Source organism: Typopeltis vanoorti, chromosome 19 (genome assembly GCF_054136105.1).
Source record: "Typopeltis vanoorti isolate ZY-2024b chromosome 19, IOZ_Tvanoo_1.0, whole genome shotgun sequence".
Taxonomy (NCBI): domain Eukaryota; kingdom Metazoa; phylum Arthropoda; class Arachnida; order Uropygi; family Thelyphonidae; genus Typopeltis; species Typopeltis vanoorti.
The window spans coordinates 59,401,003-59,428,964 of record NC_143567.1 but is presented as its reverse complement, the minus strand read 5'-3'; the positions used below and the strand labels follow the sequence as shown (position 1 = coordinate 59,428,964).

Genomic DNA, 27,962 nt, shown 5'->3' with positions numbered 1-27,962 from the left:
AGCCAAAAACTCTTCCTTCTTGTTCCTAATACTCCTAGTATTAGTGTACATGAATTTAAGACCCACATTAGCCCCAACCCTACCTTGATGCCTTATATTAACTATCCCACTCAGATTTGTTGTCCTTATTTGCTCTGGCATATTATATTCATTCTTACATTCAACTGCCTCCATAAGAACTGTATCTCTACTCCCCCCCCCCTAACAAATCTAGTTTCCCTGAATTTGCACATCCACTATATTCAGCAACACTTTCTCAAGTCTTCTTACACCGTAACCATTCAAATGCAAGCCATCCATCTTATATAGATCCTTTCGCCCATCAAACTCACTCCACACATCCACAAATTCCACACCACTCGTCATACATAACCCACGCATAAAGTCATTTGCAATTATAGCCCTCCTTTTAAACATTTCACTGTCATACCGTGGCAAAAGACTAATCATTCTAACTCTCTCACTCTTTTCTTTTGCTACCTCAAACAATTCATTCAGGTCTTCTATCATTTCCATTTTATCTCCTTTCAAATCATTCGTACCTGCCACAACAATCATTTCTTTCACCCTTTCCTTTTGCTCTCTAATAGACGCAGTTACGTCCTTTATGGTCGCACCAGGTTGGTACGATTTTGTCAAATCCTCTACTAACACACCTCGTACTAACGAGTCTCCATACAGCACTCTATCCTTCATTTTGTTCATGTTCACATTCATACGTCTATTTTTCCTGTCATACCAAATAGGAAAGGATAAAGTTAAATATATTACCACGATATATCAATATCAGAGATATACGACGCAACAATATGTTCAGTATGAATTTGTTAAAGGGAGCTTGTGTATTGGCAGTGTACTTATGTTTTGATAAGAGTGGTGCATTTGACAAGAGTAGTGTCCATCAGAATGGGATCATCCTTTGCTAAAGGATGATCATGTGTTAGTAATCTGCTTAATTATTATACTAAGGTGATGGGTGCATTGGACAAGGGAGATGCATGCACAGTAGCATACTATGATTTTGCAGAGGCTTTGATAAATTGCGACATGATAAGTTGATAGTTAAATTAGATTGGATATGGTTGGATAATAGATTAGCTCACTGGATTGGAGATATCTATCTAATAGGTATATCAGCAAGTTGTGTACAGAAGAGTAGTATCCTAGAAGATGAAAGTCATTAGTAGTGTGCTGCCTCAAGGAGGGGGCTGTTTTAGGGCCATTGCTGTTTAACTTGTATGTTAATGATAATGGAAAAGGTTTGAATGGGAATGTTCAGTTATTTACAGATGATACAAAGTGGAAAGAGTTATGAGAAATAGAGTAGATGTGACTTTACAAGAGAACTTGAATAAAATAAGTGAATGGGTATGGCAGTGGGATTACCAGTTCAATGTTGCAAAAGTGTAAGGTTTTAAAATTTAGAAAACAAAGATGGGATTCAGAATATACAATTGATGGGGATGTATTGGAGGAAGTTGAAGAAATACTAGATCTGGAGGCGAGGAAAATTTAGAGGACACATTGTTAAAATTATGAGGCCAGCACAACAAATTCTGGAAATGATGCAGAAGACAATGACTAAATGTTATTGTTATTATGAGGTTATGGTTATATGGCCTTGATTATTATTATTATTAAGAGAGACCTCCAGGGAGTCAGGAACTCATCAAGGGAGGCCATACTATTTTCATCAGCTGTCATACCTGTTCTTCAATTCATGCTACTTGCACATACAATATCCAAAGACAGTATATTCCAATCTCACACTACTCTATGAGAGAAAAAAACTAACCCTAATTCCCTTCTTGACATCTCAACTTCCCTCACATCCTTTACCCACCCTCCATAAAATGATAAATTCCATGTACTGAAATTGTATATACCCTTTCAGAAGTTTCTAAGTCTCAATCATATTACTCCTCTTTCTCCTATTTGCTAGTGTCTGCAGCCTACAAATTCTCAGTTTGTCTTCATAATCAGTATTATACAATTCTGATATCATTTTTGACACTTTGCACTCTCGCCAATGTATCAGAATCACCATGGAAACTAGGAGACCAAACCTGTGCACCTGTTCAAGTGAAGTGTTATCAAGGCCTTGTAAAGAGGCAAAATGATTTCCTTATCTTTACATGTCAAGGTTTGTTTCAGCATTGCCATTATTCTCTGAGTTGTATTTACAATTTTTGCTACATAACCCTTGAACTTCAATTCCCTGTCTACTAAAACTCCAAGGTCCTTAGCATCATCAGTGTCTTCTAGCATAATCCCACCAATATAATATGACATTGGATATCTGATCACACCAAAGTGCATGACTTTACATTTATTAACATTGAAATGACAGCCATTTTCCCATGTCTGCAATTCCAGCCTATTCAAATTGTTCTGCAAGTAATGGATATCAACATCACTCCTGATTACCCTACCTATCTTTGCATCATCAGCAAATAGCTGTATGTCACATGTCAGATCCTTCCCAATGTCATTAATATACCAAGGACCGATCCTTGAGGCACACCACTGGTTATCTTGAATCTTGCAGATTCATGCCCCAATATATGACTTTTTGATATCTGTCAGTTAGCCCTCCTCTTATCATGTCAGTACTTTATAATCCAATCCCATATTCTCCAATTTATACAACAGTTTTCCATGATGTATTCTCTCAAAAGCCTTAGCAAAATCCAAAAATATCATAGTGTATCAATTCCCCTTGTCTCACTCAGTGGTGACATTATTATAGAATGTGAGAAAGTTACTAAAACATGACTTTTCTTTAGTAAACTAATGCTGTTTGTTGCAAAGTAGAAATTCTTTGTCAACTCATTTCTGAATGCAAGCCCTAACCAACTTTTCCAAAATCTTCCCCACCACTCCTGAGATTGAGATACTGATTGGTCAATAATTGGGTACGTCGGTCTTTGCACCATTCTTGTGCAATGGGATTACCATGCATTTTTATTGTGCTACATATGGACTACTGTGCGCAGATTTCTGGTTTTCAAAAGGATGAGGAAATACTGAAAAGGGTTCAGAGGCAATTGACTAAGATGGTTTCTAGCCTCTGGAATGTTGAATATGAAGAAAGATTGAGAAAATGCAATTTGCAAAATCTAGTGGACAGGATGGGAAGGCTGAGGGGGGGGGGGTGATGGAGACATATGTTAGTAAGAGATTTATTAGAAGTTTTTCATAAAATGGTAAGAGAATGGGTGGGGGGATAATAAGAGGTCATTCCTGGAAGCTGTATAAAGAGGGTGTGAGTGAGAGACTGAGAAGCAGAGTTTTTTGCAGGAAAGTGGTGAATGATTGGAATACATTGCCTGAGAGTATAGTGAGTACAGAGAATGTGAATGTATTTAAGGCATGGTATGATGAGCTATGTATGTAACTGAGGAACCTCCCACAATGAGTCTGTGACTTGATTGAGGTCTGAAGAGGATAATTACAACAAGGTAACAAATGCTTTAAACAAGGGGGAATGCATACATAGTAGTATATTTAGATTTTGCAAAGACCTTTGATTGCCACATGATGAGTTGGTAACTAAATTGGAAAGAATGCGGCTAGTGATAGCTTAGTGACTTTGATACATGATTGGATTAAATAGATATCAGTAAGTTGTGTATGAAGGAGTGGCATCTTGGAAAAGTAACATTACTAGTAATGTGCTGCAGGAATTTGTTTTGTTGCTTAACTTATATATTAATAATACTGAGAAAGAGAGATTTAAATAGAGATATGCAGTTGTTTGCAGATGAAAAAAAAGTTGAGGAAAAGATTGACTGCAGAGTATCTGATTGGTGGGGAAATTTTGAAAGATGTAGAGATAAGCAATCTGGGAGTGGTGGAGCCTGAAATTTGGGAGTCACATTTGCTAGAATTTGGAGAACATTACAATGAATTATGGCAATGATGAGGAGGATCTAGATATGTAGAAGCAAAGAGATTATGGTTTCATTCTATAAGGTTTGATCAGGTACATATGGATTGTATAGATCTCTTCACCTGGTTTTCAAAGTGTTGTAGATATATTGGAGAGGGATCCCAGAGAAGATAGACTATGGTGTCTCAGATCAAATGTTAGATATGAAGAACAGATTGAGGAATGCCATTTGCAGAACCTTGTGAATAGAAAGAAAAGGAGTGATATGATGGGGAAAAAATGTGCATGTGTGTGTGTGTATATATATATATATATAAGTTAGAAAGGTTTTTTTATACTGGTTAAATCTGGAAGAGATTTTTTATAGAATGTGGGTAGAAAGTGTAGATTGAAGAGGCAGGGATAGAACAAAGTCACAGATTGTATAAGGAAGTGTAAGTAGGGGACTAAGGAACAGGTTTTTTCATGAAGAGTGGTTAGCAAGTGGAATGCATGTCTGAGTGTGGTGAATGCAGAAATGGGAAATGAGATTAAGATATGGTTCAGTGAGCTTTGTGTTTGTCAGTAGGGACTTCTCATGATAAGTCTTTTGACTCAACAGAAGTCTGATGTTGAATTCAATTAATAATTGATTCACCACAGAATCATTTATTAATAATAATAATTGATTCTGTGGTAATTTTGGTCATCTGTCTCCATGGAGTCTAAAGACTCGTTGCAGGGCATCCAAACTAACTCTGTTTACACAGTATATACGAGGTTCTATCAAAAAGAAACCAAACTTTATAGATTTTAGAGTCCAATTTAAATTTGGACTCTACCCCGTTCAAAGTAGTCCCATTCCAAATTCGTGCAGTAATCTCACTTTTTACCATGCTCCAAACACTTCCTGGAAATCTTTTTGTTGAAGTGCATCTAGCACTGCTTGCAATTCATCTTAAATCTCCTTAACGGTGTTGAACTACCACCCCTTCAGCTTCAATTTCATTTTTGGAAACAAAAAGAAGACACAAGGGGCTAAATCTAGTGAGTAAGGAGAATGTGGGACAACCACTATGCTGTTGGCTGCCAAAAACTCTCGCATTGTTAAAGCACTGTGAGAGAAAGTGTTGTCATGGTGGAGGAGTATATCTTTGATTAACTATTACTCTACCCAGTTTAGCATAATCAGTGAACAACTGAATATATCCCTTCAAATCAAGTTCTTTATCATTAATGTATCAAATTAATAGCAGCACTCCAAGAACAGAGCCGTGTAGCTTATCGCTACATGCCATTCTCTAGAATCTACTCCTCTATATACTACCCTTTGGTATTTGTCCATCAAAACATCATGTATCCATATCACCATCTTAATATCCATTATATTTGCTTCAGTTTGTGTAACAGAGTTCCATTCAATATCCTTTCAAATGCCTTGGCAAAGTTCAATAGTGTCAATCCATTTATCCAACTGTGCTATCACTCTAATTGTGGTGAGTAATTATTAAAGCATTACTCACCCTTCATGAAGCCATGCTGTCCCACATGGACTATCATATTCATCCATTTGTAAAATTTGCCTTCGACCAACTTCTCCAGTATCTTTACTACTTCTCCCAACATACTAATCAATCTGTAATTTGGTACCTCTGTCTTGGTGCCACCTTTATATAATGAAGCTATTTTACCCTCCTGAGGCTAAAGTTAGTCATTATTATTATTATTACTTCTCACGCAACTCCATGGAGTCAGACTCATCATGAGAAACTCACTCTAACCATTGATCACACATTACCTATTATACCTCTCCTTGAACTCATTGACCCATGAAGCACTCACAACCATCTTTGGCAACCATATTCACCACTCTCCAAGCAAAAAAAACCTTGTTTTCTCCCTTCCCACCATGTACTGAAAAAAGGTTTGGTGTTAATCCTATAAAACCCTTTTAATAACGTATTTGTTTCTGTCCTCTCTAATTTGCCTGTCAGCTAGTTTTTGAAGCCCACAGATCTTCAGTCTGTTTTCATAAGGTGCATTTCATAGATCCGACACAATCTTGGTCACTCACCTCTGGATCTTCTCCATTACCTTTTCATCCCCAATGGAATCCTGGTGACCAGATATTTGTAGTATTCCAAATGTGGCCTTATTAAAAACCTTAAAAATGGGAATTATAACCTCCTGTTTCTGCTGGTCAGTGTATTCTTTCAATAACCACACAATCCAATGTGCTTTTTTGGCTACTTTTGCAGTATATCTTCTAAACTTTAAATCTGCCCTGTCTGCAATAATACCAAAATCCCTAGCTCAAGTTTCCTGCAGTTCTGTTCCATCAGTATAGTACACAGCTTGTGATCTCTTCATTCCAAAGTACATGACCTTACAGTTAGCCACCTGACAGCCATTTACCTTTGCCCATACTAACAGTCTATTTAAGTCATCCTGCAGGATCTTTACATCATATTCGTTGATTATTTCACACCTTTGCATTATCAGCAAACAGCTAAATATTTCCCCTTAAATCATTTCCTGTATTATTGATTTATAAATTAAACAGCAGAGGACCAAGTACTGAGCCCTGCAACACACAGTTAATCACCTGCTTTCTCGTGGATATCTATTCATCAACCACCCGCTTATCCAAATCACCAGCTTCGTATCCATTACCACCTGCACCTGTTTCTGATCTCTGGAATGTCAATTATTAGGAAAGGTTGAGAAGATGCAATTTAAGAGTCTGGTCGATAGGAAGAAGAGGGAGTGATATCATTGAGATATACAAGTTAGTAAGGGGCTGCAGAGCTCTGTGCTGTGCTTAGACCACTGCTGTTAAATTTGTACATAAATAATATAGGAAATAATTTGAAGTGAGATATTCAGTTGTTTACTATAATGCAGAGTTGTGGGTAGGGTAATAGTTAATCAATAGTTAATAGTTAGATGATGTAGAGGATGATTTGAATAGGCTGTCAGTATAAGCAAAATATAATGGATGTCATTTAATGTGGAAAAGCGTGAAATTGATGAAGGATTTGGGGGTGGGGATAGTAGTAGATACTAGTTAGTATGTATGTATGTAAATAGTATATACTAGTAAAGGGGTTGTTGTAGGATTAACAATGAAGAGATTTTTCATAAAATGATAAGAGATTGGGGAAGAGCAAGAGGTCATCCCTGGAAGCTGTATAAGGAGGGTATGAACAAGGGAGTGAGAAACATGTTTTTTGCATGGAGAGTTGTCAATGATTGGAATGGATTGCCTGAGATCATGGTGCCCACACATTCAATTTGTAAACACAAATTGAATGTGTTTAAGACATCATATGATGAGCTGTATGTATTACAAAGGGACCTCCTAGATGAGTCTTGACTCCATTGGGGGCTTAAGATAATAATAATAATTAAAGGTGAAAATATAACAGCCACTTTCAATATGCACACAGAACAGCAAATTTTTTTTCCATAAAAGGTAGATAAAATAAACCATTTTCCTAAATTTGTTTGTGCTCTTAAGTTATATTGTTTTACTCCAAAACAATACAGCTATTATTATTAAGCGAGACCTCCAAGGAGTCAGGGTATCTTCGAGGGAGGTCACATACTACACGCACCAGCTATCATACTTATTCCTGAATTCATTCACACTGCTTGCACTCAGAACATCCATTGGCACTCCAATCCAATCACTCACCACCCTATGAGAGAAAAATCTGGCCCTCACCTCCTTTCTTAGCAGCATTCATTCTCAGCTTCCAAGGATAGCCTCTTGTCCTTTCCCCACCCTCCATAAATTGAAAAATTTCATCAACAGAAATTCTGTATGACCCTTTCAGAAGTTTGTAAGTCTCAATCATGTCACCCTTTTTGTAATAAGGAAAGGAAAATCTCCTTATTCCATAATTTCATTTCTGTTGGGAAAATGAAACAAGAAAAGTATATAGACATTTTTCAGACTGAGTAGTACTCAAGGAAATTTAGAAGATAACTGATGTTATTTCATCATATTCAAAAGTGAAATACATTTTTGTACGCTTGAAAATGTGCAAAAATATAATAAGAAAATGATAAGAAAAAAAAAAGTGCATACTCTTCTTTCCATTATATTTCATATACTGTTTTATATGAAAAAGTAAAATCCAAAACTTTTCTTGAAAAATTATATTATTTGATTACAGAAACATACCTATGAATGTTTATAGGTATGTAGATTCATGTTATAAAAATCTAGATTTTTATAACATGAAATAATTTTTATAACATGAAATAAAGAAAAGTATAAAACCAGTTCTTGTGCAATTTACTTTTTTTTTTATTATCCAAAAAAAATTTTTTTTGTTGGTCCTCTTCCAACACACAGTAAAGATAAACTGCATGTTTTCTGTAGGTGATTCCCAGTTGCTACATCACTGTTGTAGATAATCCATTAAAAAATTACAAACTTCGACAGGTTGAATTATTATTATTATTTGGTAACCTCCATGGAGTCCACAGACTCATTATGGGAGGACTACTCAACCAGTAATATGCTTATTGTAATGAACTTTGAAGGTATTTACACTACCTGTACCCACAACACACTCAGGTAATGCATTCCACTCACTAACAACTCCCCAATTAAAAAATGTACTCCTCACACCCTTCTTCACCACATCTTTATACAACTTCCAGGAATGACCTGTCATTCTTCCCATCTTAACGTCAACTCTTTTTATAATTTCTTCTGTATTAATCTGATAGAATCCCTTAACTAACTTGAAGGCCTCTAACGTATCGCCTCTTTAACTCCTTTTCACCAACCTCTGTAATCCACATTCTCTCAAACGCACTTCATAACAAAGTGATATCAGGACTCTGGAGAGTCCTGATATCACTTTGGTTATTCGTCTTTGGACCCTCTCTAGTATTTCTACATCACAATGAAAACTAGGTGACCAAATCTGAGCACAATAGTCCATTTGTGGTCTGACCAATGCCTTATATAGAGGCACCACCACCACCTCCTTATTGCTACATGTCAATGTACTTTTTATCATAGAGCAATACAATGTGCAGTCTTTGCAACACATGTGTCCTCTGGAACTTCATTCCACTCTCTACCATCACTCCAAGATCATGAATCATTCACTTCCTGAAGTTCAGCTCCATCAAAACAGTACTTAGCCTTGTATCTCTGTATCCCAAAGTGTAACACTTGGCATTTATTAATATTAAAACTGAAACCCCACTCATTTGTCCAAGCTAAAAGTCTATTGAAATCTTCCTGTAGAGAATTAACATCAGCACTACTCCTGATAATTCTACTTAATTTGGCATCGTTGGCAAACATTTGAAGATCCTCAGTTAATCCACATGAAATATCATTAACAAATAAGTTAAGCAGTAGGAGCCCAAGAACAGAACCCCGAGGCACACCACTGGTCACCTTCCTTTTCTGATACATTGATATCGTTCAGAGAGCCAATCTCCAATCCATCTAACCCATATACTATATGTTCCTTTCCTTTGCAGCTTGTATGCCAACTTATCATGTGGTAATCTATCAAATGCGTTTGCAAAGTCCAAGAATATCATTAACAAATAAGTTAAGCAGTAGGAGCCCAAGAACAGAACCCCGAGGCACACCACTGGTCACCTTCCTTTTCTGATACATCGGTATCGTTCAGAGAGCCAGTCTCCAATCCATCTAACCCATATACTATATGTTCCTTTCCTTTGCAGCTTGTATGCCAACTTATCATGTAGTAATCTATCAAATGCGTTTGCAAAGTCCAAGAATATCACTGTATGTATGTGATTCTCCCTTATCCAACACATTTGTCACCTTATTATAAAACATAAGCAGATTGCTAAAACAAGACCTGCTCTTCACATACCCATGTTGACCGTCATAGAGAATCTTATGTCAGTCAATCCAATCCTGTATTCTATTTCTAACCAGTTTTTTCAACAGTTTGATCACAACTGCAGATATACCAGACCAGTCTATAATTGGAAACTTCTGTTCTCAAACCATGCCTGTGGAGCAGTTTTATTTTGCCTTCTTTCCACTCTTTGGTAATCTTACCCACTGCAAGACTTTCATTAAATAACCAGGAAGAGGGCATTGCTAAACCAACCCAATTCAACCCAAGTAACATTTGATACACTTCTGATTCTTTCATCTTTAATTCTCCTAATTCTTCTCCCTTGCACAGCATCATTCCCACCATTATGATATACACTGATGAAGTGTGCTCATTAAAGAATTCCACTATATCATTTGCTATGGTTACTCTGCTACCATAATTATCCACTAGTATCAACCTGCCATAATTATTTTCCTCTATTTTTACATTACTATTTTTACATTTTCTTTTTTAATCATGCTTGTCACTTTTCTGGCTTGCACTTTATATTCTTCATGCATCTGTTCACTGCAAACTGCCTTGTAGTCCTTCCATTACAACTTCTTTTGTAAACACTGCTTGCTTGATTTCACTGTTCATCCATCTCACTCCTACTCTTATTTGCTTAACTCTTGGTATGCAGTTTTGCATTGCTTACACTGCCTTATCATTTCCAGTGTACTGTCAATATCTTTTCTGCACAATTCTTCAACCAAGTGTATTGATGCTAGTTGATTATGGAGCTTCTGATAATCACCCACCTTATAGTTCCACATATAGACCTTCTTGATAACAACTTTTCCTGTTTGACTACCTTCCAAATCAATACCTCATGATCACTTTCACCAACAGGTGACAGTGTTGATACTTCATTGACAACTACATCCTGTGAGGATATCATCAAATCTGACACATTAGATATGCACTTTTTTGTAAGGTTGTAGAAATTATAGTGATCTTTTCTATCCAGAAAAAATAAGATCGGCTTTGTATAAATGAAACTATGCTAATTATTTTAAGCTTATTTGTTGATAAGTTACTTAAGAGCATAAAATCCAACAAAATTTATAAATATAAAACAACAAGAAATCTCAGAGATTTGTCTTTCTTATGTTTAATTTTTTCTTTTATTCTTCTTACAACAATATGGCAGCTCACTTAGTCATACTTATAGACTAAGAAATGATTTTTTACTTTTATTTTTTTATATATTTATTTATTTATTTATTAATGTACCTCTCACTCACAAAAGGTTCTAAACCTATAATGCATTTGTTCATTTCCATTTGTTCTGGAGTGGGCTAAGAATATTATTTCTATTTTTATTAATTTTTATATATTTTTTATTTATTTTTTACATAATCTGGGAACCATACTCTAGCTCAGGGCTCAGGTGATCCCAACCCTATGCCCACAGGCACCATGCCACCCGCCGTTGTTAAAACCATGTGCCGTATAGTTTGAAATAATCACGTGTACATCACGAAACAATTCATGGCATGCGTTAATGACGCATGACAAGTATTAAACACATACAATGTAAAGTAGATGCACATTCGAAGTTGTTCATTATCTGTTGCTAGTTATATGCACATAATTTTAATGGTATCTTGTACATAAATTTTTGAAATATTTTGATTTTTAATCCTAAAATGAGTGAATCAAGTAAAAGACAATGAACCTATAATTTTAACACTGACTGGGAGGAAACATATTGTTTCGTTAATTTTAAAGATAATTGTGTTTGTTTGTTTCTCATAGACATCGTGGAAAAACTGAATTCTTTAAATTTGGAGTTGCATGGAAAAGATAGACATGGCGCTAAAATGATAGGCTCTTTAAACTCATTTAAAGCAAAACTGGATTTGTGGATATCACATCTGCAGATGGGATCTCCCGTTCATTTCCCAAATATGAAAAAAATGATAGGCGATAGTGAATTTAACTTGTCATCATTTGTTAAACATCTTCAAGTGCTTAAAGAACAGTTTGAAAAGAGATTTCAGAAATTTCAGGATAGAAGACCTGAATGAATTGTTTGAGGTAGCAAAAGAAAAGAGTGAGAGAGTTAGAATGATTAGTCTTTTGCCACGGTATGACAGTGAAATGTTTAAAAGGAGGGTCATAATTGCGAATGACTTTATGCGTGGGTTATGTATGACGAGTGGTGTGGAATTTGTGGACGTATGGAGTGAGTTCGATGGGCGAAAGGATCTATATAAGATGGATGGCTTGCATTTGAATGGTTACGGTGTAAGAAGACTTGAGAAAGTGTTACTGAATGTGGTGGATGTGCAAATTCAGGGAAACTAGATTTATTAAGGGGGAGGGTAGATATACAGTCCTTAGGGAGGCAGTTGCATGTAAGAATGAATATAATATGCCCGAGCAAATAAGGACAACAAATCAGAGTGGGATAGTTAATATAAGGCATCAAGGTAGGGTTGGGGCTAATGGGGTCTTAAATTCATGTACACTAATGCTAGGAGTATTAAGAACAAGAAGGAACAGTTTTTGGCCATGGTTGGCACTTCCAGACCACAGGTTATTGGTATTAGTGAAACATGGCTGACTGTAGATGATATAGCTAGTGGGATTGAATGTGATGGGTATAGTGTGTTCAGGAATGACAGGGAGAATAAAATGGGGGGAAGAGTATTGTTGATGATAGCTGATGAGCTGCAGCCAAGAAGAATAGAATTTGAATTGCAGGATAGAGAAAAGAGCACATTTGAGGCTGTTTGGTGTGAGATAGAATGTAGCAGAACAAAATATACAATTGGGTGCTACTATAGACCAGGTGATGGAAAAGATGGTGGTGACAGTATGCACAAGCAAATAGAAGAAATGAGTGGAAGGAGGGTGATTATTATGGGAGATTTCAACTATGGTCGCATTGATTGGAGTGAGGAGAGGACACACGGGAGGAAGGAATTGGATTTTATGCGGTTATTAAGAGATAACTATCTGCGACAGCATGTAATGGAAAATACTAGGGTCAGAGAGTGCTTGACCTAGTAATTACATCTGAGGATTTGGCTGTAACAAATATGACCACATTGCCACCAATCGGTGAGAGTGATCATAGGGTCTTGACTTGGGAGATAGCTAAAGGTGTAGAATTTTCAATTAAGACAGGGTACATGTGGAATTATCATGCTGGAAAGTATGACAAGCTTAGGAGTTTGATTGGTTCAGTGCCATGGCATGTACAACTGCAAGGACTAGAAGTCGATAGTGCATGGGAGGTAGTTAAGAAGTGTTTGCATGAAGCAATGGCTGACTGTATACCTAGAGTCCGAATAATAAATCAGGTAGGGGTTAAATGGATGAATAACACCATTAAGCTTGAGCTGCAAAAAAAGAAACAACTATGGAGGGAATTTAAGGAGAAAGGTGACCGGCAGGCACACGAACGATATAAAGCACAGGCCAGAAGGGTAACGAGTGTGGTAAGAAAAGCAAAAAAGGATTACGAAAGAACATTGGCAATGCAGGCTAAAGAGAATCCTAAACAGTTTTTTAGATATGTAGCAAGTTAAAGGAAAAATGTACATGGCAGAATGATTTTAAAGAATGCCGATAGTAGGGAGGTAACAGAATCAGTTGATATAGTTGAGTTACTGAGTGAGCACTTTGCAAGAATATATCATCCAGGTGGTGACATTGCAGAAACGAATGTACCAGTAGATTATACGGGAATTGTGGTGAATGAAGTGGAGATGAGTAGTCTGTTGCATAACCTCAATGTCAATACATCTGTGGAATTGGATGGTATACCAGCTCGTATTGTATGAGAAGCAGCTAAAGAATTGTCAGTACCCTTGACCATTTTGTTTAATTAGAGTCTCGGGTCTGGGTTAGTCCCGAGGGGGGTGGAAAGAGGGGAAAATAGTTCCACTGTATAAAGGAGGTTCCAAGACTGCTGTTGTAAATTACCGACCGATTAGCATATCAGAAATCATTGTCAAGGTCTTAGGGAAATTAGTCAAGAAAAGAATACAGGATTGGATGGATGAAAATGGGATATTTATGGGGGACAACATGGTTTTGTGAAGGGTAGATCATGCATCAGTAACTTGCTCACGTTTTATAACACAGTGACGGCTGAACTGGATAGGGGTAATGGGTTTACAGAAATACTGCTGGACCTTGCCAAGGCTTTTGATAGGATACCACATAGAACCCTGATCAGTAAACTGGAGCAGATGGGGATAGATATAGGGTTAGTGAGATGGATAGGAGGGTGGTTGAAGGAGAGATACCAGAGTGTGGTTTATTCAGGAGTGGAGTCTAAAAGACGGCTTGTGACTAGTGGAGTGCCACAGGGCTCTGTTCTTGGACCACTGCTTTTCAATTTGTTCATCAATGATATAGGAAAGGATTTGAGAGGAAGTGTTCACTTGTTTGCTGATGATGCAAAGTTGGGTAGAGCAATTATGAGTGCACAGGATGTCAAAATTTTACAGGATGATTTGGATAGTTTGGAGGACTGGGCTAGGAAAAATGGATGTCAATTTAATGTGCCAAAGTGTAAGGTTATGTACTTTGGGATGAAAAGAATAACAGCAGTATATTGCATTGGTGGAACTGTACTCCAGGAGATTGATGAGGCAAGGGATTTGGGAGTGTTGGTGGATAGGGAATTGAAGTTTAGGGGCACATTGCAAAAGTGACTAAAACAGCTAACCAAATCACTTGGCTTCTGAAAAATACTTTAACATGCATAGACAAACAATTTGTTGTTCCTCGTATCGAGCCTTGATAAGACCCCATCTGGACTACTGTGCCCAGTTATGAGCACCAGGGTTTCTTCGTGATGGGGATGAAGTGGAGAGGATCCAGAGACGAGTGACCAAGATGATAGCAGGTCTGTGGAATGAACCTTATGAGAATAGGTTGAAGATTTGTGGGTTGCAGAAATTGGTCGGTAGGCGAAGGAGGGGTGATTATGATTGAGCCATTCAAATTACTGAAGTGTTTCTATAAGATTGATCCAGAAGATATTTTTGAAAATATGACTGGTGGTGGGAGGACTAGAGGCCATGAATTGAAGCTGGGCAAGAGCGTGGTTGACAAGGGTGTTAGAGCTAGGTTTTTTACTTGGAGAGTAGTGAATAAGTGGAATAAGCTTCCAGAGTCTGTTGTGGGTGCTACGACCGTGAATGCGTTCAAGGCAAGGTATGATAGATACTGTGTGAATGTCGAATAGTTGTTCTTGACATGATGTTAGGGCCTCCCTCGATGAGTCTGTCAACTCCTTGGAGTTGCCCGGAACAATAATAATAATAATAATAATAATTTACTATCATCGAGCCAGTGATTTCCTTTTTTATCAATCCTTTTACTTGACAAATAAATATAATGGAAATAGCTGCATGCATTGCAAAGCTTGTTCAAGTAAATGCTGAAGAACTGGAGCTAGAAATTTTGGATCTTCAGAATGACATTATGCTAAAATCCCATATAACAGATGAAAACTTCTAGAATCTAGTGGATAGAAAAAAGTTTCCATTCTTAAAAATAGCAACATACAAGATAAAATCATTTGAATCATTGTTTTCAACCATGAATATCATAAAATCAAAATATAGATCTTGACTTACTGATGAGCATCTTGATGATTGTTTAAGAACTGGAATATCCTCATATTCTCATAATTATGAAGCATTGGTCAATGAAATGCAATGCCAAAGATCACACTAACTTACATATATATATGTTGTAATAGGTTTCACAGTAATAAGAACACAGATGGTTAAGAAAATAACTATTTATTAACTTAAAAGCTAATATTTTGCTGGTATTATATCCAGCATCTTCAGAGCACACAACACAAAGACAACCACGGATTGTGGTTGTCTTGCCTTTGTAACAAACTTTGTGTTGTGTGCTCTGAAGATGCTGGATATAATACCAGAGAAATATTTATTAGCTTTTAAGTTAATAAATAGTTATTTTCTTAACCATCTGTGTTCTTATTATACCGTGAAACCTGTTACAACATGTCTGACGAATACATAAGCCTATCCACGTGTATTACATATATATATTTAAATATTTATATAATGTAAACTTTTAAGTAATAAAACATTTGATTATAATGTAAACTTTGTATGTGTATTCATTTAACAAAAGAATTCAAAAAATTTGCTTGAAAAAATAGATGGTTCCCGTCCCCCTACCGGTATTTTAGAATGTGCTCTAGGAAACAAAAAGGTTGGGAACCCCTGCTCTAGCTGCTTCATGCCTTGTATAAGTGGAACAGTAGTCTCGCAATGGATGATGAAATTCATCCCCACCTAAAGACAATTGCAAATATCCATATGCCCACAGCAGGATTAAATTTCAACCTGCAGCATATTGGTTACACTAACCACTCAGTCTACTAGGCTATCATAATGAACCAGGATAACAGAATTGATGACAAACATCACTGAATAATATTTTAAAATAAAATCGTGTTTAATATTATATGATTTTATGATCAAGAAAAAAATGTCTACCAGAATATCTAAAATTCTTATCTAATGAAAATGTTCACTTAAGCTATATTAAGAGTATTTTTTATATTTAAATATAAAATACATATATATAAAATATATAAAAAAAGTATTTTTTTCCAACATAGATGGCACCTGTAGTACCTAATTAGTCTTTGTGTTCATCATCATCATCATAATGCTAATTACAGATATAAACCATATTGGTCTGTTCTGGTCTCATTATCCATCTAATATCCTGTTTTGAGGTCTACTTGGCCTTCTCTTTCCAAATGGTTTATATATCTTAACCTTTTCCAGTTTGCAGTCTTTTCCCATGTTTTCTGTCCAGTTTGGATTTTGTTGAGACTTGAAAGTAACTTGTGTTTCCTTATGTCAAGTTACTGGCATGATGATAGGTATCCTAGTGGTGTCCTAGCTGCCACCTTAAGGCAACTAGGCTTACCTTTTTTTTAGTACATAGTGGAAACTACAGTTTTGAGAGGAAAGAATCGCCCCCATACCCTCGAATTGCTCTAATAGCAGTGGGAGGTGTGTGTGTGGGGGAGTAAAACGTAAGAGAGAGCAGAGGAAAGAAGAATAGAAGACCAGTCTACAGATATGATATCATCATCATCATCAGCTGTTATCGATCCACTGCTGGATGAAGGCCTTTCCAAGAGTACCAACACTCTCTGTCCATGACTCTCCTTTTCCACGTCACTCCTGCAAATCTGATGATATTATCAATCCACCGTGATTTAGGTCGGCGTCGTGGTCATTTTTCCTCTCGTGGAATCCAGGCCAGTACTTCTTTTGTCCATTGCTGATCTTGTCTTCGGGCAATATGCCAGCCCATTGCCACTTCAGATGTTTCACTCTTCCTATGATGTCAGAGACTTTGGTTTGATTTCTTATCCATGTATTCCTTTTGTGATCCAATCTTGTGATACCAAGCATACTTCTTTCCATACTAAATTGTGTTGTTCTTAATTTTTGAATTTCCTTTGCATTCAGTGTCCATGTTTCACATATGTCTATACTGACACATATGTCAGTATAGACATATGGCTGTGAAAGATACACTGGTTAAAATAGAATACACTGGTTAAAACCTTTCTCTTCAGGCATAATGGTAGTTGGCTTTTGAATACCGAATGTAATTTTCCAAATGCTTTCCACTCAAGCATCGCACACCTTTTAATTTCATCCATGATATTTTGTTCCATTGATATCTGTTGTCTTAAGTATATGTGATGATCTACTTGCTTAATTTCCTCATTATTGATTTTTATTATTTCTGGTTGGACATGACTATTGAACATAACTTGGGTCTTCTTTAGATTTATCTTTAGGCCTGCTAGCAATTTGGAGCTCATGGATACAAGTCTGTAATTCATGTGCAGTTGAAGTAAAGATAACTATGTCATCTGTAAAGTGTAAATGGCTTAACTATCTTCCATTTATCTTCAGACCTTTCCCTTCCCAATCAAGAAGTTTGAATATTTCTTCTACGCATGCTGTGAATAATTTTGGAGATATTGTGTCACCCTGTCTTATACCTTTCTGTATTCCCACAGTAGAGATGTTTCCATTGAAATGAATTGCTGCTGTGGCATTGGTGTATGCTGATTTGATGGCTCTGATGTAGGGCTCCTCCACTTGTTGGTTTCGTAATGCTTTTTAAGTATTGCACAAGTTTTAAGTGAATCAAAGGCTTTCTCATAGTCAATAAAACCAAGACATGGTGGTAATTGATAGTCATTACACCATTCAATAATCTACTGTACAACTTGAATATGGTCCATTGTACTAAAGCCCCTTCGAAAGCTTGCCTGCCTGCCTGTTCTTTTGGTTGTGCTAGGTCCAGAGTCGCACAAAGTCTATTAGCTAAGACTTTTGTAAACACTTTGTAGACCACTGATAGTAGACTGATAGGTCGGTAGTTCGTCAAGTCTTCTGTCTCACCTTTTTTATGTATCAGAATTAGGGTAGCTTTCTTCCATGTTGTTGGTACATAATTTTTCTTCAAGCATAAAGTAAATAGTTTTGCTAAGAGTTCGTAGATTATTTCTCCGCCTGTTTTTAGAAGTTCAGCTATAACTCTATCCTCACCTGCAGCTTTCCCATTTTGTAAGCTTTGGATGCTCTGCATAAATTCTTCTGGTAGACTCTGTGGTACTTCAGCTGTGTTGTAGTTGTCTTCTTCTTCATTTAATTCATCATCCTGGTATAATATTGAGTAGAATTCTTCAATTCATAGAATATCACCAGAGATAGCATATCTATCTCTGATGATGATGATGATCCTGTCTTGTAGTTTGACTGCAACCATCTGTTTGCTGTTCATCAATTGCTGTTTGGCTTTTTTGAGACTATGGTTGTTTTCAAATGTTTGTTGTATGAATTTACAATTGAATTTTCATATTTCTTCTGTGATACGTTTTCTGATTGTTTTCCACAATTCCGTGTATTCAAATTTTATTCTGTAGGTTAATTGATTGTTTCATTTCTCTATCAGATATGATATACCAAGTGTATATTGTAGAAAGTAAGATCAGGTCTAGCTCGGGTATCTCAGGTTTGCCATGCCTGAACTCACCAATGTGAGCCCTTTGTGTTGTCTGTTGCAATTGTTTGAACTAGTCCCATTGTTATTGTTTCATGTACTGTGACAACTGCTTTTGTGTTCTGAAGATGCTGGATATAATACCAGCAAATTATCAGCAATAAGTTAATAAATAGTTATTATTTTCTTATCAGTCTGTGTTCTCATTAATACCGTTAAAAATAAATTAACATGTACATCGAACACATAAGCCTTTCCACCCCTATATTAAGGGTAATTTGAAATATCCAGAATGAGTTGAACTTTGTTATGAAGTAACATAATATATAATAACATAACATAACATAACACATACATAACATAATATATTGTTGACCTTGATTGCTTGATTAATAAAAGTAACTGTGTGTTTTCATTATGAAGTTTTCTGGTTTGAATCCTATGTACATTTGTAAAACCCATGAGGTAGGCTAATAGCTCCTAGAGTGTATATGATTATAAGATTAATAATTAATATCTGAATGTAAAGCATTTAATATATAATTTTGTTATTTTTTAACAGGAACAAGTTATTGTGGATGAATTTTCTCCAGTGCAGTTGATGAAAGCTGTAAAAAATCCAATAGAAATTCAAGGAATGAAAAATGCTAATGTAAGTAACTTTTTTTTAACTAAATATATCAAACATAAATAAATCTGCACGCCTTTTATTCCTCAAAGGGAGTAGGTGAGGCCATTTAACCCTAACTTTTGGAAATTGGGAGGTAGCTAGGCTCCACCCTTAGCCAATTACAAATAAATGGCTCAAGACTATCAATGATTTTTAAACAGCATCCAGGGGAGAAAACATGGCAGACAACTGCTGCAATCTTGTTGGCATCTCACATATTGCAAAGTAACTTAAAAAATCTGATCTTAATTCTGCAAGAATTAGTCACAAAGAGTATCTCAGTTTAATTTTATACAATTTCCCTTTCTGTAGTTTTCAAATGCTACCCTGTTGCCATTCTTTTTTGTGTACTGAATCACACTACGCTTAAATGTAATTGTATAGCTATGTCTATGCTTCGTATAATCACAATTAATTACTAGTTTAAATGTGTGACCGTTAACGACCGTGCAATTATTCAAACTGATCATGCACTACCGACAAGCAATGACACACCATAACCATGAATACATAAAAGACACATTGGTGTATAAGACGCACCAGTTTATAAGATGCATTTGGCCTATAGAACACATCCTAATTTTCAGATACATTTTAGTCACATAAAAGTGCATTTTATAAGGCAAAAAATGCTATATGTATGTTTAGCTTCATTCAGCTACTGAAAGGCTGTTTATGTGCAATGTAGCTTGTTTCCATAAGCGGAGCTCTTGCATATCTGGAACATGTTGCTTCCACAAAAGTCTACCTTCCCTAGTTGGAGAAAATGCCAACTAGATCTCTAGGTATCTTCCATTACCAGGGAAACACCACTACCTTGCTTATCGGAGTCCTGAAGTGACTTGCTACATGTTTGGTCCCCAGAGCAAGGGTTCTGGCCTCTGTCCCCCCCCACCCCTTTTCTCTTTTCACATACATTGCAGGTGTTATCTTGCAGCACCCCAGGGCACAGTTTGGGAACAACTGACCTAAGGTGATTCTTGCTTTAAGTGATTCCTACTAATGTTGCTATTTATGAAACACTTCAAGTATTTTAGACAAGTGACTAGTACTATATTGTTTATTGTAGAGGAACAACTAAAATGTAAAATAATGCAGTTTGACTGTAATAGTTTGTATTATGATCAGAGACAAATAGGTGTCATTATTAACCACTTCAGTTATCTTTAAAGACATGACTAAGTCACTAAACCTGACTTAATTCTTCTTAAACTTCTTTCTCTTTTTTTCTGGCATGACCACCTCACATCCCTTGGACTGCTTCTCCCTATACTACTTCTTGATAATTGGCTATCTCCTGTTCAAGTAGCCAATCTGTTGTCCTTACCCTTGGCTTAAAGTGACATACCATGCGGTGTTCTGTCAAATGCCTTTGTGAAATATAGTTGTCTGTATAATTGGAAAGAAATTATACACTTTAAATTTCTTTTGATATCAGCTTTAAAAAGAAAAAATTTCATTGCCTTTATTATTAGTAGTGCTGTATTTAAAGGTAAGTTAACTAGTCTCTTGTAGCACTGGCAGGGATTTTTAAATTCCAAAATTGGTTAGGGAGCATACACAATTAACAGTCATATTGTTTTGGCCACAATTCCAAACAACTTTATCACTCTATTGTTTTTGATTTGGTGTGTTCAATAGTAGTCTATTTTTAATTCTACATTTCTGATTAGTTTTTGTGCTTTCCTTTACAAATATTTTTCTTTGTATTTCTCATAATTATATAGAAATATTTAACTTAGCAAACTATAAGTAAACTGTTACAGTGAATATTTGCCCTCCCTCAATGAGTCTTTGGACTCTCTGAAGATATCATGTAATAATAATAATAATAACTTCAAGAACATGTTAATCACACTGTAGGAACCTAGATTCTCCCCAGCTTGAGAGTAAAACAGTAAAACAGTTCCTCAGGCCACTTGCTAGATAGTATATGGACTGAACCTTATAGTGACAAATCTGGGGTGTCCCAATCAGTTAGTGATAAATCCTATTGCTACTTACCCAGTTTCTGCCTGAAGGGAGTCTGAGTATGGTGGTATGCAGGGGGAACTATTCAGGTTATGCATGGGCAGGAGACCAGGTTCCCTTTGTTTATTTAATGAAACACAGCTTTACTGCAGATCACAAAAAATTTCCCACAAAAGCATTTATTTAAAAAAAAAAAAAAAAAAACAGTCCAACCAAAAACTATCAAAAAAAAACAACAAAAATCCAATGAAAAACTTCATATATTAATAATTCTTTAAAAAAAGGTTTCTATATCCACTTTACCTCCATTCATATGGCCTTACATGATCACCTACAATCATCCAAACCAGACTTATTATTCCTAAGAGAACCTCAGCTGTACAGATTATACCTTACACAGTTCCTTCTGCCACAAGAGTGGCTCTTGTACGTTCATCAGATGTAACATTATGCAACATCTAAAATCTCTTCTCCCCATTCAATCTGCTTTGGCTGATACTTTCCTTTCATTCATTTGCCGTCTTACTGTCCATCTCTAAGTCTTCATTTTCTGCAGTTGGAATATCCAAAAAAAGTGAGGTATTCTTTCTTAGGAATTTCAATGTTGAGAACTGAAACTAGCGTTTCTTCCTTCAGTCCACTGATCGAGCAGGTAGGGATGAAAAGGTATTTGCTCAGCAATGACCTAACACAGATAGTTCATCTACGTATAAGAATACTTGACAACCCTCATTATCCTGCCAATACCCTTGACCTCTTCTTACAAGCTCCCCCCTTGTAAATACAATGTAAATTCCACTGCTCCTTTTGGCAACTCAGACCACAACCTCATTCAAGATGCTTCACTATGGGAACAACTCACCTTATGACTTATGACAAAGAATACAAGAATGAGTTTTTTGTCATCACAAAAGATGCCAAATGGTATGAGCTGTGTGACTTTTACTCTTCCTTTCATGGTTTGACTATTGCTCCTGTTTTCTTGCTCCAAACAACAGAAATAATACTCATTGGAATTCACCACTCATTTCACCCAAATTCTGACCACTATCCAAGCCTTGTTCTTTAATAAGTGTGCCAATACATTCCAAAAAAAAATTCAGCATACCACTACTTGGCCTGCTTTCAGAAAAGACTGACCTGACCCACATCTTTAGTCTTTCCCATTACAAACACATCTTCATCATAGTTTCTGCAGCTCAGCTCCAAAAAAAAAAAAGTGCTTTTCTTAAAGAATCACTTATTACCTGTACAACTGCTAACACTGTATAAATCCCAACCCATGGACTCTTGGCTATGAATTTGCCAAGGGTGCTAAAAATCTAGCTATACATATTCAATGACTGCAGGCAAATCAGTCATTGAATATGTCTGCCAGCCTGGTTGACTGAGTTATTGGTATATCATCTCCTCAACCAACAGACTAGGTTTGAATCCTGCCATTTCCAACTTAAAGACAACCATGGATGTTTGTGGTTGTCTTTAAGTTGGAAATGAACTTCATCACTGAGTGTGAAACCACTTCTCCACTTACTTGAGCCCTCAAGTGGCTTTAAAAAAGTTCCATTTATGATATCTAGAGGAGGATTTCTGGACTTGGTTAAAAAAAAAACTATAAAATTAGTCAAATTAGTGGGAAGGGGGGGGAGAGTCCTTAATCCATCCAATGTACAAATGCACTATAGGTTTATTTACATTAACCTTTTGTGAGTAGCAACCATAAAAAATAAAATAAATAAATAAATAAAAAACATGGAATTAACAGCAAACATAAAATACCATTAGTGGACAGTAGGTGGTAGTTTATATACATGATAAATTTTTACTTCCACAGTAGTACAGTGGTTAGTATCCTTGCCTGTTCATTCGAGAAACTGGGATTTGATTCTCTGCCCAGAGGATTATTTGTGTGTGTGTGTGTGGTTAGCAAGGGTACAAGGACTAGATTTTTTGCTTGGAGAGTGGTGAATGAGTAGAATGGATTGCTAATGTGAATTCTTTTAGGAGAGAGATAATGGATATTGTGGGCCTTTTGTGATGAGTCTTCAAACTCCTTGGAGGTTCCCCAAAAATGATAAGAAGAAGAACACTTCTCTTTGACCTCACAATTGTCTCTGACAACCCATTCTACTAATTCACCACCACCACCTCCAATAAAAAATCTGGTCATCCTCAACCTCTTCTCAACATCACTATTACATAATCTCCAGAGGATAATGCCTTGTTCTCTCACTTCTTGCCATGTATTGAAAAAAAGTCTTCTATGTCAATCATAAAATCTCTTCAGCAATGTATATGTTTCTGTCATATCCTCTCATTTCTGCCTATGTAACTCACATAAGCAGAAAAGAGTGGAATATGAAAGAAACTCATGGACCATTCCATAGACCTGTCACAATCTTGGTCACTCATCTCTCGATCCTCTGCACTACTACCTCATCTGCAAAAAATTCAGGTGACAATTTCTGTTCTGTAGTTCAGATGTTGTCTTATTAAAGTCTTTTAAAAACAAATAATAACCTCTCTGTCCCTGCTTGGCAATGTGTTCACAACCAAGTAATCTGTTTTCATTACCTATACACCCTCTGAACTTCAGCTTCCTGACTACAATAACCCCTAGATCAATGTAGTATGCAGCTTATGATCTTTTCTTCCCAAAGATAACAGCTGCACATTAAATTAGCAGCTGTTATCTTTTGCCCTTAGTTCCAGTCTATTTATTCATCCTCATCTGGTTGCTCTTCCCAGTTTTGCATCATTGACAAACAATTGAATATTTTCTCTTAAATCATTTCCTATTTCAGCAGCAGTCCAGTTAAAGAGCACTGTGGCACACCATTTGTCATCACCAATTAAATAGAGGTAGCCAATCATGTCTAATCCTGTTTATTTCAAATATATAAATTGTTAAGTATAGTCTCTGGAAAAATCCCATGTTACTCCTCTTAAACACTATTATTATAATTACGGCTATTATAGCCTGTTTTTGCTTAGGAGTGTCCCTTATTTAAATACATTGGCTATCAATACCCAAGAGGGGTATATATATTTGGGGCATTATTGGTGAGTATAGAAGGCAATTAAGGTAGAATAAAAGAGGTGGAAAAATTTGGTACATACCTTTTTTTGATTCTACGATATCTTTCACTTCCATGATCACACTGAACTTATCCAAACTTATTTTCCCGCGTCTAAACACCCCCACCCCCCACTTGTAAACAACCTTCAGCGAGATCATGGAAGTGGAAGACATCGTAGAATCAAAAAAAGGCATGTACCAAATTTTTCCACTTTTTTTATTCTACCTTAATTGCCTTCTATACTCACCAGTAATGCTCTAAATATATATACCCCTCTTGGGTATTGATAGCCAATGTATTTAAATAAGGGACATTCCTAAGCAAAAACAGGCTATAATAGCTGTAATTATAATAATATAAATTGTTATATAACAAGGTTTATTTGAATACATTTCCAGTCAGACACTTTAGCTATTTTCCTTATCCAACTCATTTCACTTAATTATAAGAACTGGAAGATTACTAAGGTAAGACTTGCTTTTAACAGAAACATTCAGATCCTATATAGCAGTGGTTTTCAACCTTTTTTACTATGCGAGCTACTTTTCTATACTAAGTTATTCGGCGATCTACTCTCTTATATAGATCACGTTCCCCCAACCTGATATCTGATTATGCACAACTATGCAGTTAAATGCACTCACTCACTTCGGAGGACCCACTCTCCCAGTCCTAAAAACTTTAAAGAAACTAAAAACTTTTTCACATGGAGAGAAGAGGCTAGGAATAAGAAAAGTCTCATTGAATATGTTATTGTTGATAGTGATGTTTTCTCCCTGGTGCAGGACACCAGAGTATACAGAGGATTTGAAATTGGAAGTGATCACTATTTAGTCTTGAGCAGGATAAAATTGAATTTCATATTGAAAAGAATAACATGTAAGAAAGTTTTAAAGCAAATAAAAGTTGAGCAGCTCTCAGATGTTAACTGTAGACTAAAATACAGAAAGATTATTGAAAAGAAAATGAAAGAGTTTGAGAACAGGAATCAAACCTTGGAGATTCAGTGGCAAACTCTGAAGAAAACATTGATTGATTCTGCGAGAGAGGCATGTGGTGAGGTTGTGTGCAAGGATAAAAAAATCAGAACTCCCTGGTGGACACAGGAAGTTAAAGAGGCAGTGAAGGAAAAGAAGAAAGCATATCAAAAGTTCCTGTCAAATAAGTCAGCTTTTACTTTTACAGAATACAGAGACAAATGTAAGAAAGCTAAACAGTGTGTAAAACTAGCTAAACAAAAGTCATGGGAGGACTTTGGCAAGAATATAGAAAATAAATATCAAGAAGGTGGCAAAATATTCTGGAGGTTGTTGAAGAAGCTTAGGAGTGGAGGAAAGAGTGCTGTAAAAGGAGTTAGAGATGATAAAGGTGACATGAAAACTGGAGAAAAAGATATCCTTGAAGTATGGAGTAATTACTTTGAAAAACTGCTAAATGAAACAAGCAGTGATGACAGCACAGTGATAAAAAACACTGACCAGGCATGCAGTCAGGGATACATATGCATACTTGAAGTAGAAAATCCATCAAAGGCTTGAAATGTGGAAAGGCAGCAGGAGTAGATGATATTCGACCAGAAATGCTGAAGTATGGTGGTATAAAGGTCTTACAGTGGCTGCACTTCATAGTTCAGAAAGTCTGGACAGAGGGATGAATTTCCGATGATTGGAGTAGTGCTCTCATAGTACCCATATATAAAAAGGGAAATAAAACTGAATGTGAGAATTACAGAGGTATTTCCCTACTGAGTGTTCCTGGCAAATCTAAGCAAGTATACTTGAGAAACGGTTGAGAAGAATTGTGGAAGAAAAGCTTGGTGAAGAACAAGCTGGATTCAGGCCAAATAGAGGGTGTCAGGATCAGATCTTCACTTTACGACAAATAGTCGAGAAAGCATGGGAATATAACAGAGATCTGCATTTAAGTTTTGTCGATTTGGAAAAGGCATATGACAAGGTGCCAAGAGAGAAGCTATTCAATACGCTGCAGTTATATGGTGTCAATGGAGTATTATATCAAGCAATACTTAGTCTTTATTTGAGTTGTAAGTCAGCAGTTAGAATTGAAGGAAGTACAGGAAGATGGTTTAATGTTAAATCTGGTGTGAGACAAGGATGTACATTATCCCCTCTGTTATTCATTATCTATATGGATCACATTATGAAGGAAAGTGGTATTAAACCTGATATCAAAATTGGAGATGTTAATGTCAGCTCTTTGCTTTATGCGGATGATGTTATACTTCTAAATAAATCTGCTACAAGTCTGCAAGATTCTCTGACTAAATTGAATAGCTGTTGTAATAGATATGGTATTGAAGGTCAGCAATAAAAAGACAAAGACAATGAAAATAGGCAGAATCATTGAAAATGTCAACTGTGTTGTGAATGGAGACCCTGTGGAACAAGTAAAACATTTCAGCTACTTAGGCACAATTTTTACTGAAGATGGTAAATTAAATATAGAAATAGACAACAGAATCAGCAAAGCTGGTATGGTGGGAAGTCAATTGAATAAATTCATATGGAATAAGAGAGAAATTAGTCGGAACACTAAATTAGCTGTATACAAGACAGTGTTCAAACCAGTTTTAACTTGTGGTTCTGAGTGCTGGGTCAGAAGTAAAACACTTGACCAAAGACTAGAGACCGCAGATATGAGAGTCCTGAGAACGATTAGAGGCATGAACAGATGGCATCAATGGCAATATCATATTAAAAATGAGGATATTAGGAAAGAACTTGACATTGTCAGCATCCAGGAATGCATTAGCAGAGCTAATCTCAGGTGGTATGGTCACTTAAATAGAATGGGAGAGGAAAGATTAGCAAAACAAGTGTTCTCTGCCAGGTTGTCAGGAAATCGACCCAGAGGAAGACCAAGATATAGGTGGATTGATACGGTACAAAGTGCCTTAGACGATAGAAATATAAGATCTGATAATGTTGGAGTCTTGACAAGTAACAGACTGACTTGGAGGAAAATTGTAGATAGGAAGTTAGTAATGATGTAATTTTTTCATGTAGTATTGTCATATCCTGTACACCCCTTGAGGGTACATGGCAGGAATTTGATGATGATGATGATGATGAAAACTTTATTTGTGTATTTAAAAATTTATTTATCACTTTTAATTATTTTTATACAATAATTAAAACAAATATATTGTAATAAAATATTTATTTCTCTATTTTGGAAAACCAAAGTTACAAAAAAACAGATTGATTACAAACTCAAAAGTTACAGGAAATGCTAGTTGATTAAAAAAAAAAAAAGTTAATGTGAAATTTGGCATTGTTTGGACCTCGCAATATTTTCATAGTCAGGTTGATATGAAGAAGTGGCCAATCGCAGACAATCATCCAAATAATCATTTGTAATTTGGTTTCTTAATTGATTTTTTGTGATGTTCATATTTGAAAAAGCGG

At 36.2% G+C, this 27,962-nt stretch overlaps 1 protein-coding gene across 4 annotated transcripts in view; it reads left to right on the top strand.

Annotated features, from left to right (window-relative positions):
* Positions 1-27,962, top strand: part of LOC150096152 (uncharacterized) — a 520,274-nt gene that overhangs the window by 267,903 nt on the left and 224,409 nt on the right. For all 4 annotated transcript variants that reach the window (XR_016549966.1, XM_090409454.1, XM_090409453.1 and 1 more), the window contains exon 11: positions 19,376-19,465. Coding sequence is in view for 3 of the 4 variants with exons in the window: in XM_090409454.1 (XP_090265580.1) it covers positions 19,376-19,465 (90 nt within the window). In the remaining variant the exon portion in view is untranslated. The remainder of the gene's footprint in view (positions 1-19,375; positions 19,466-27,962) is intronic.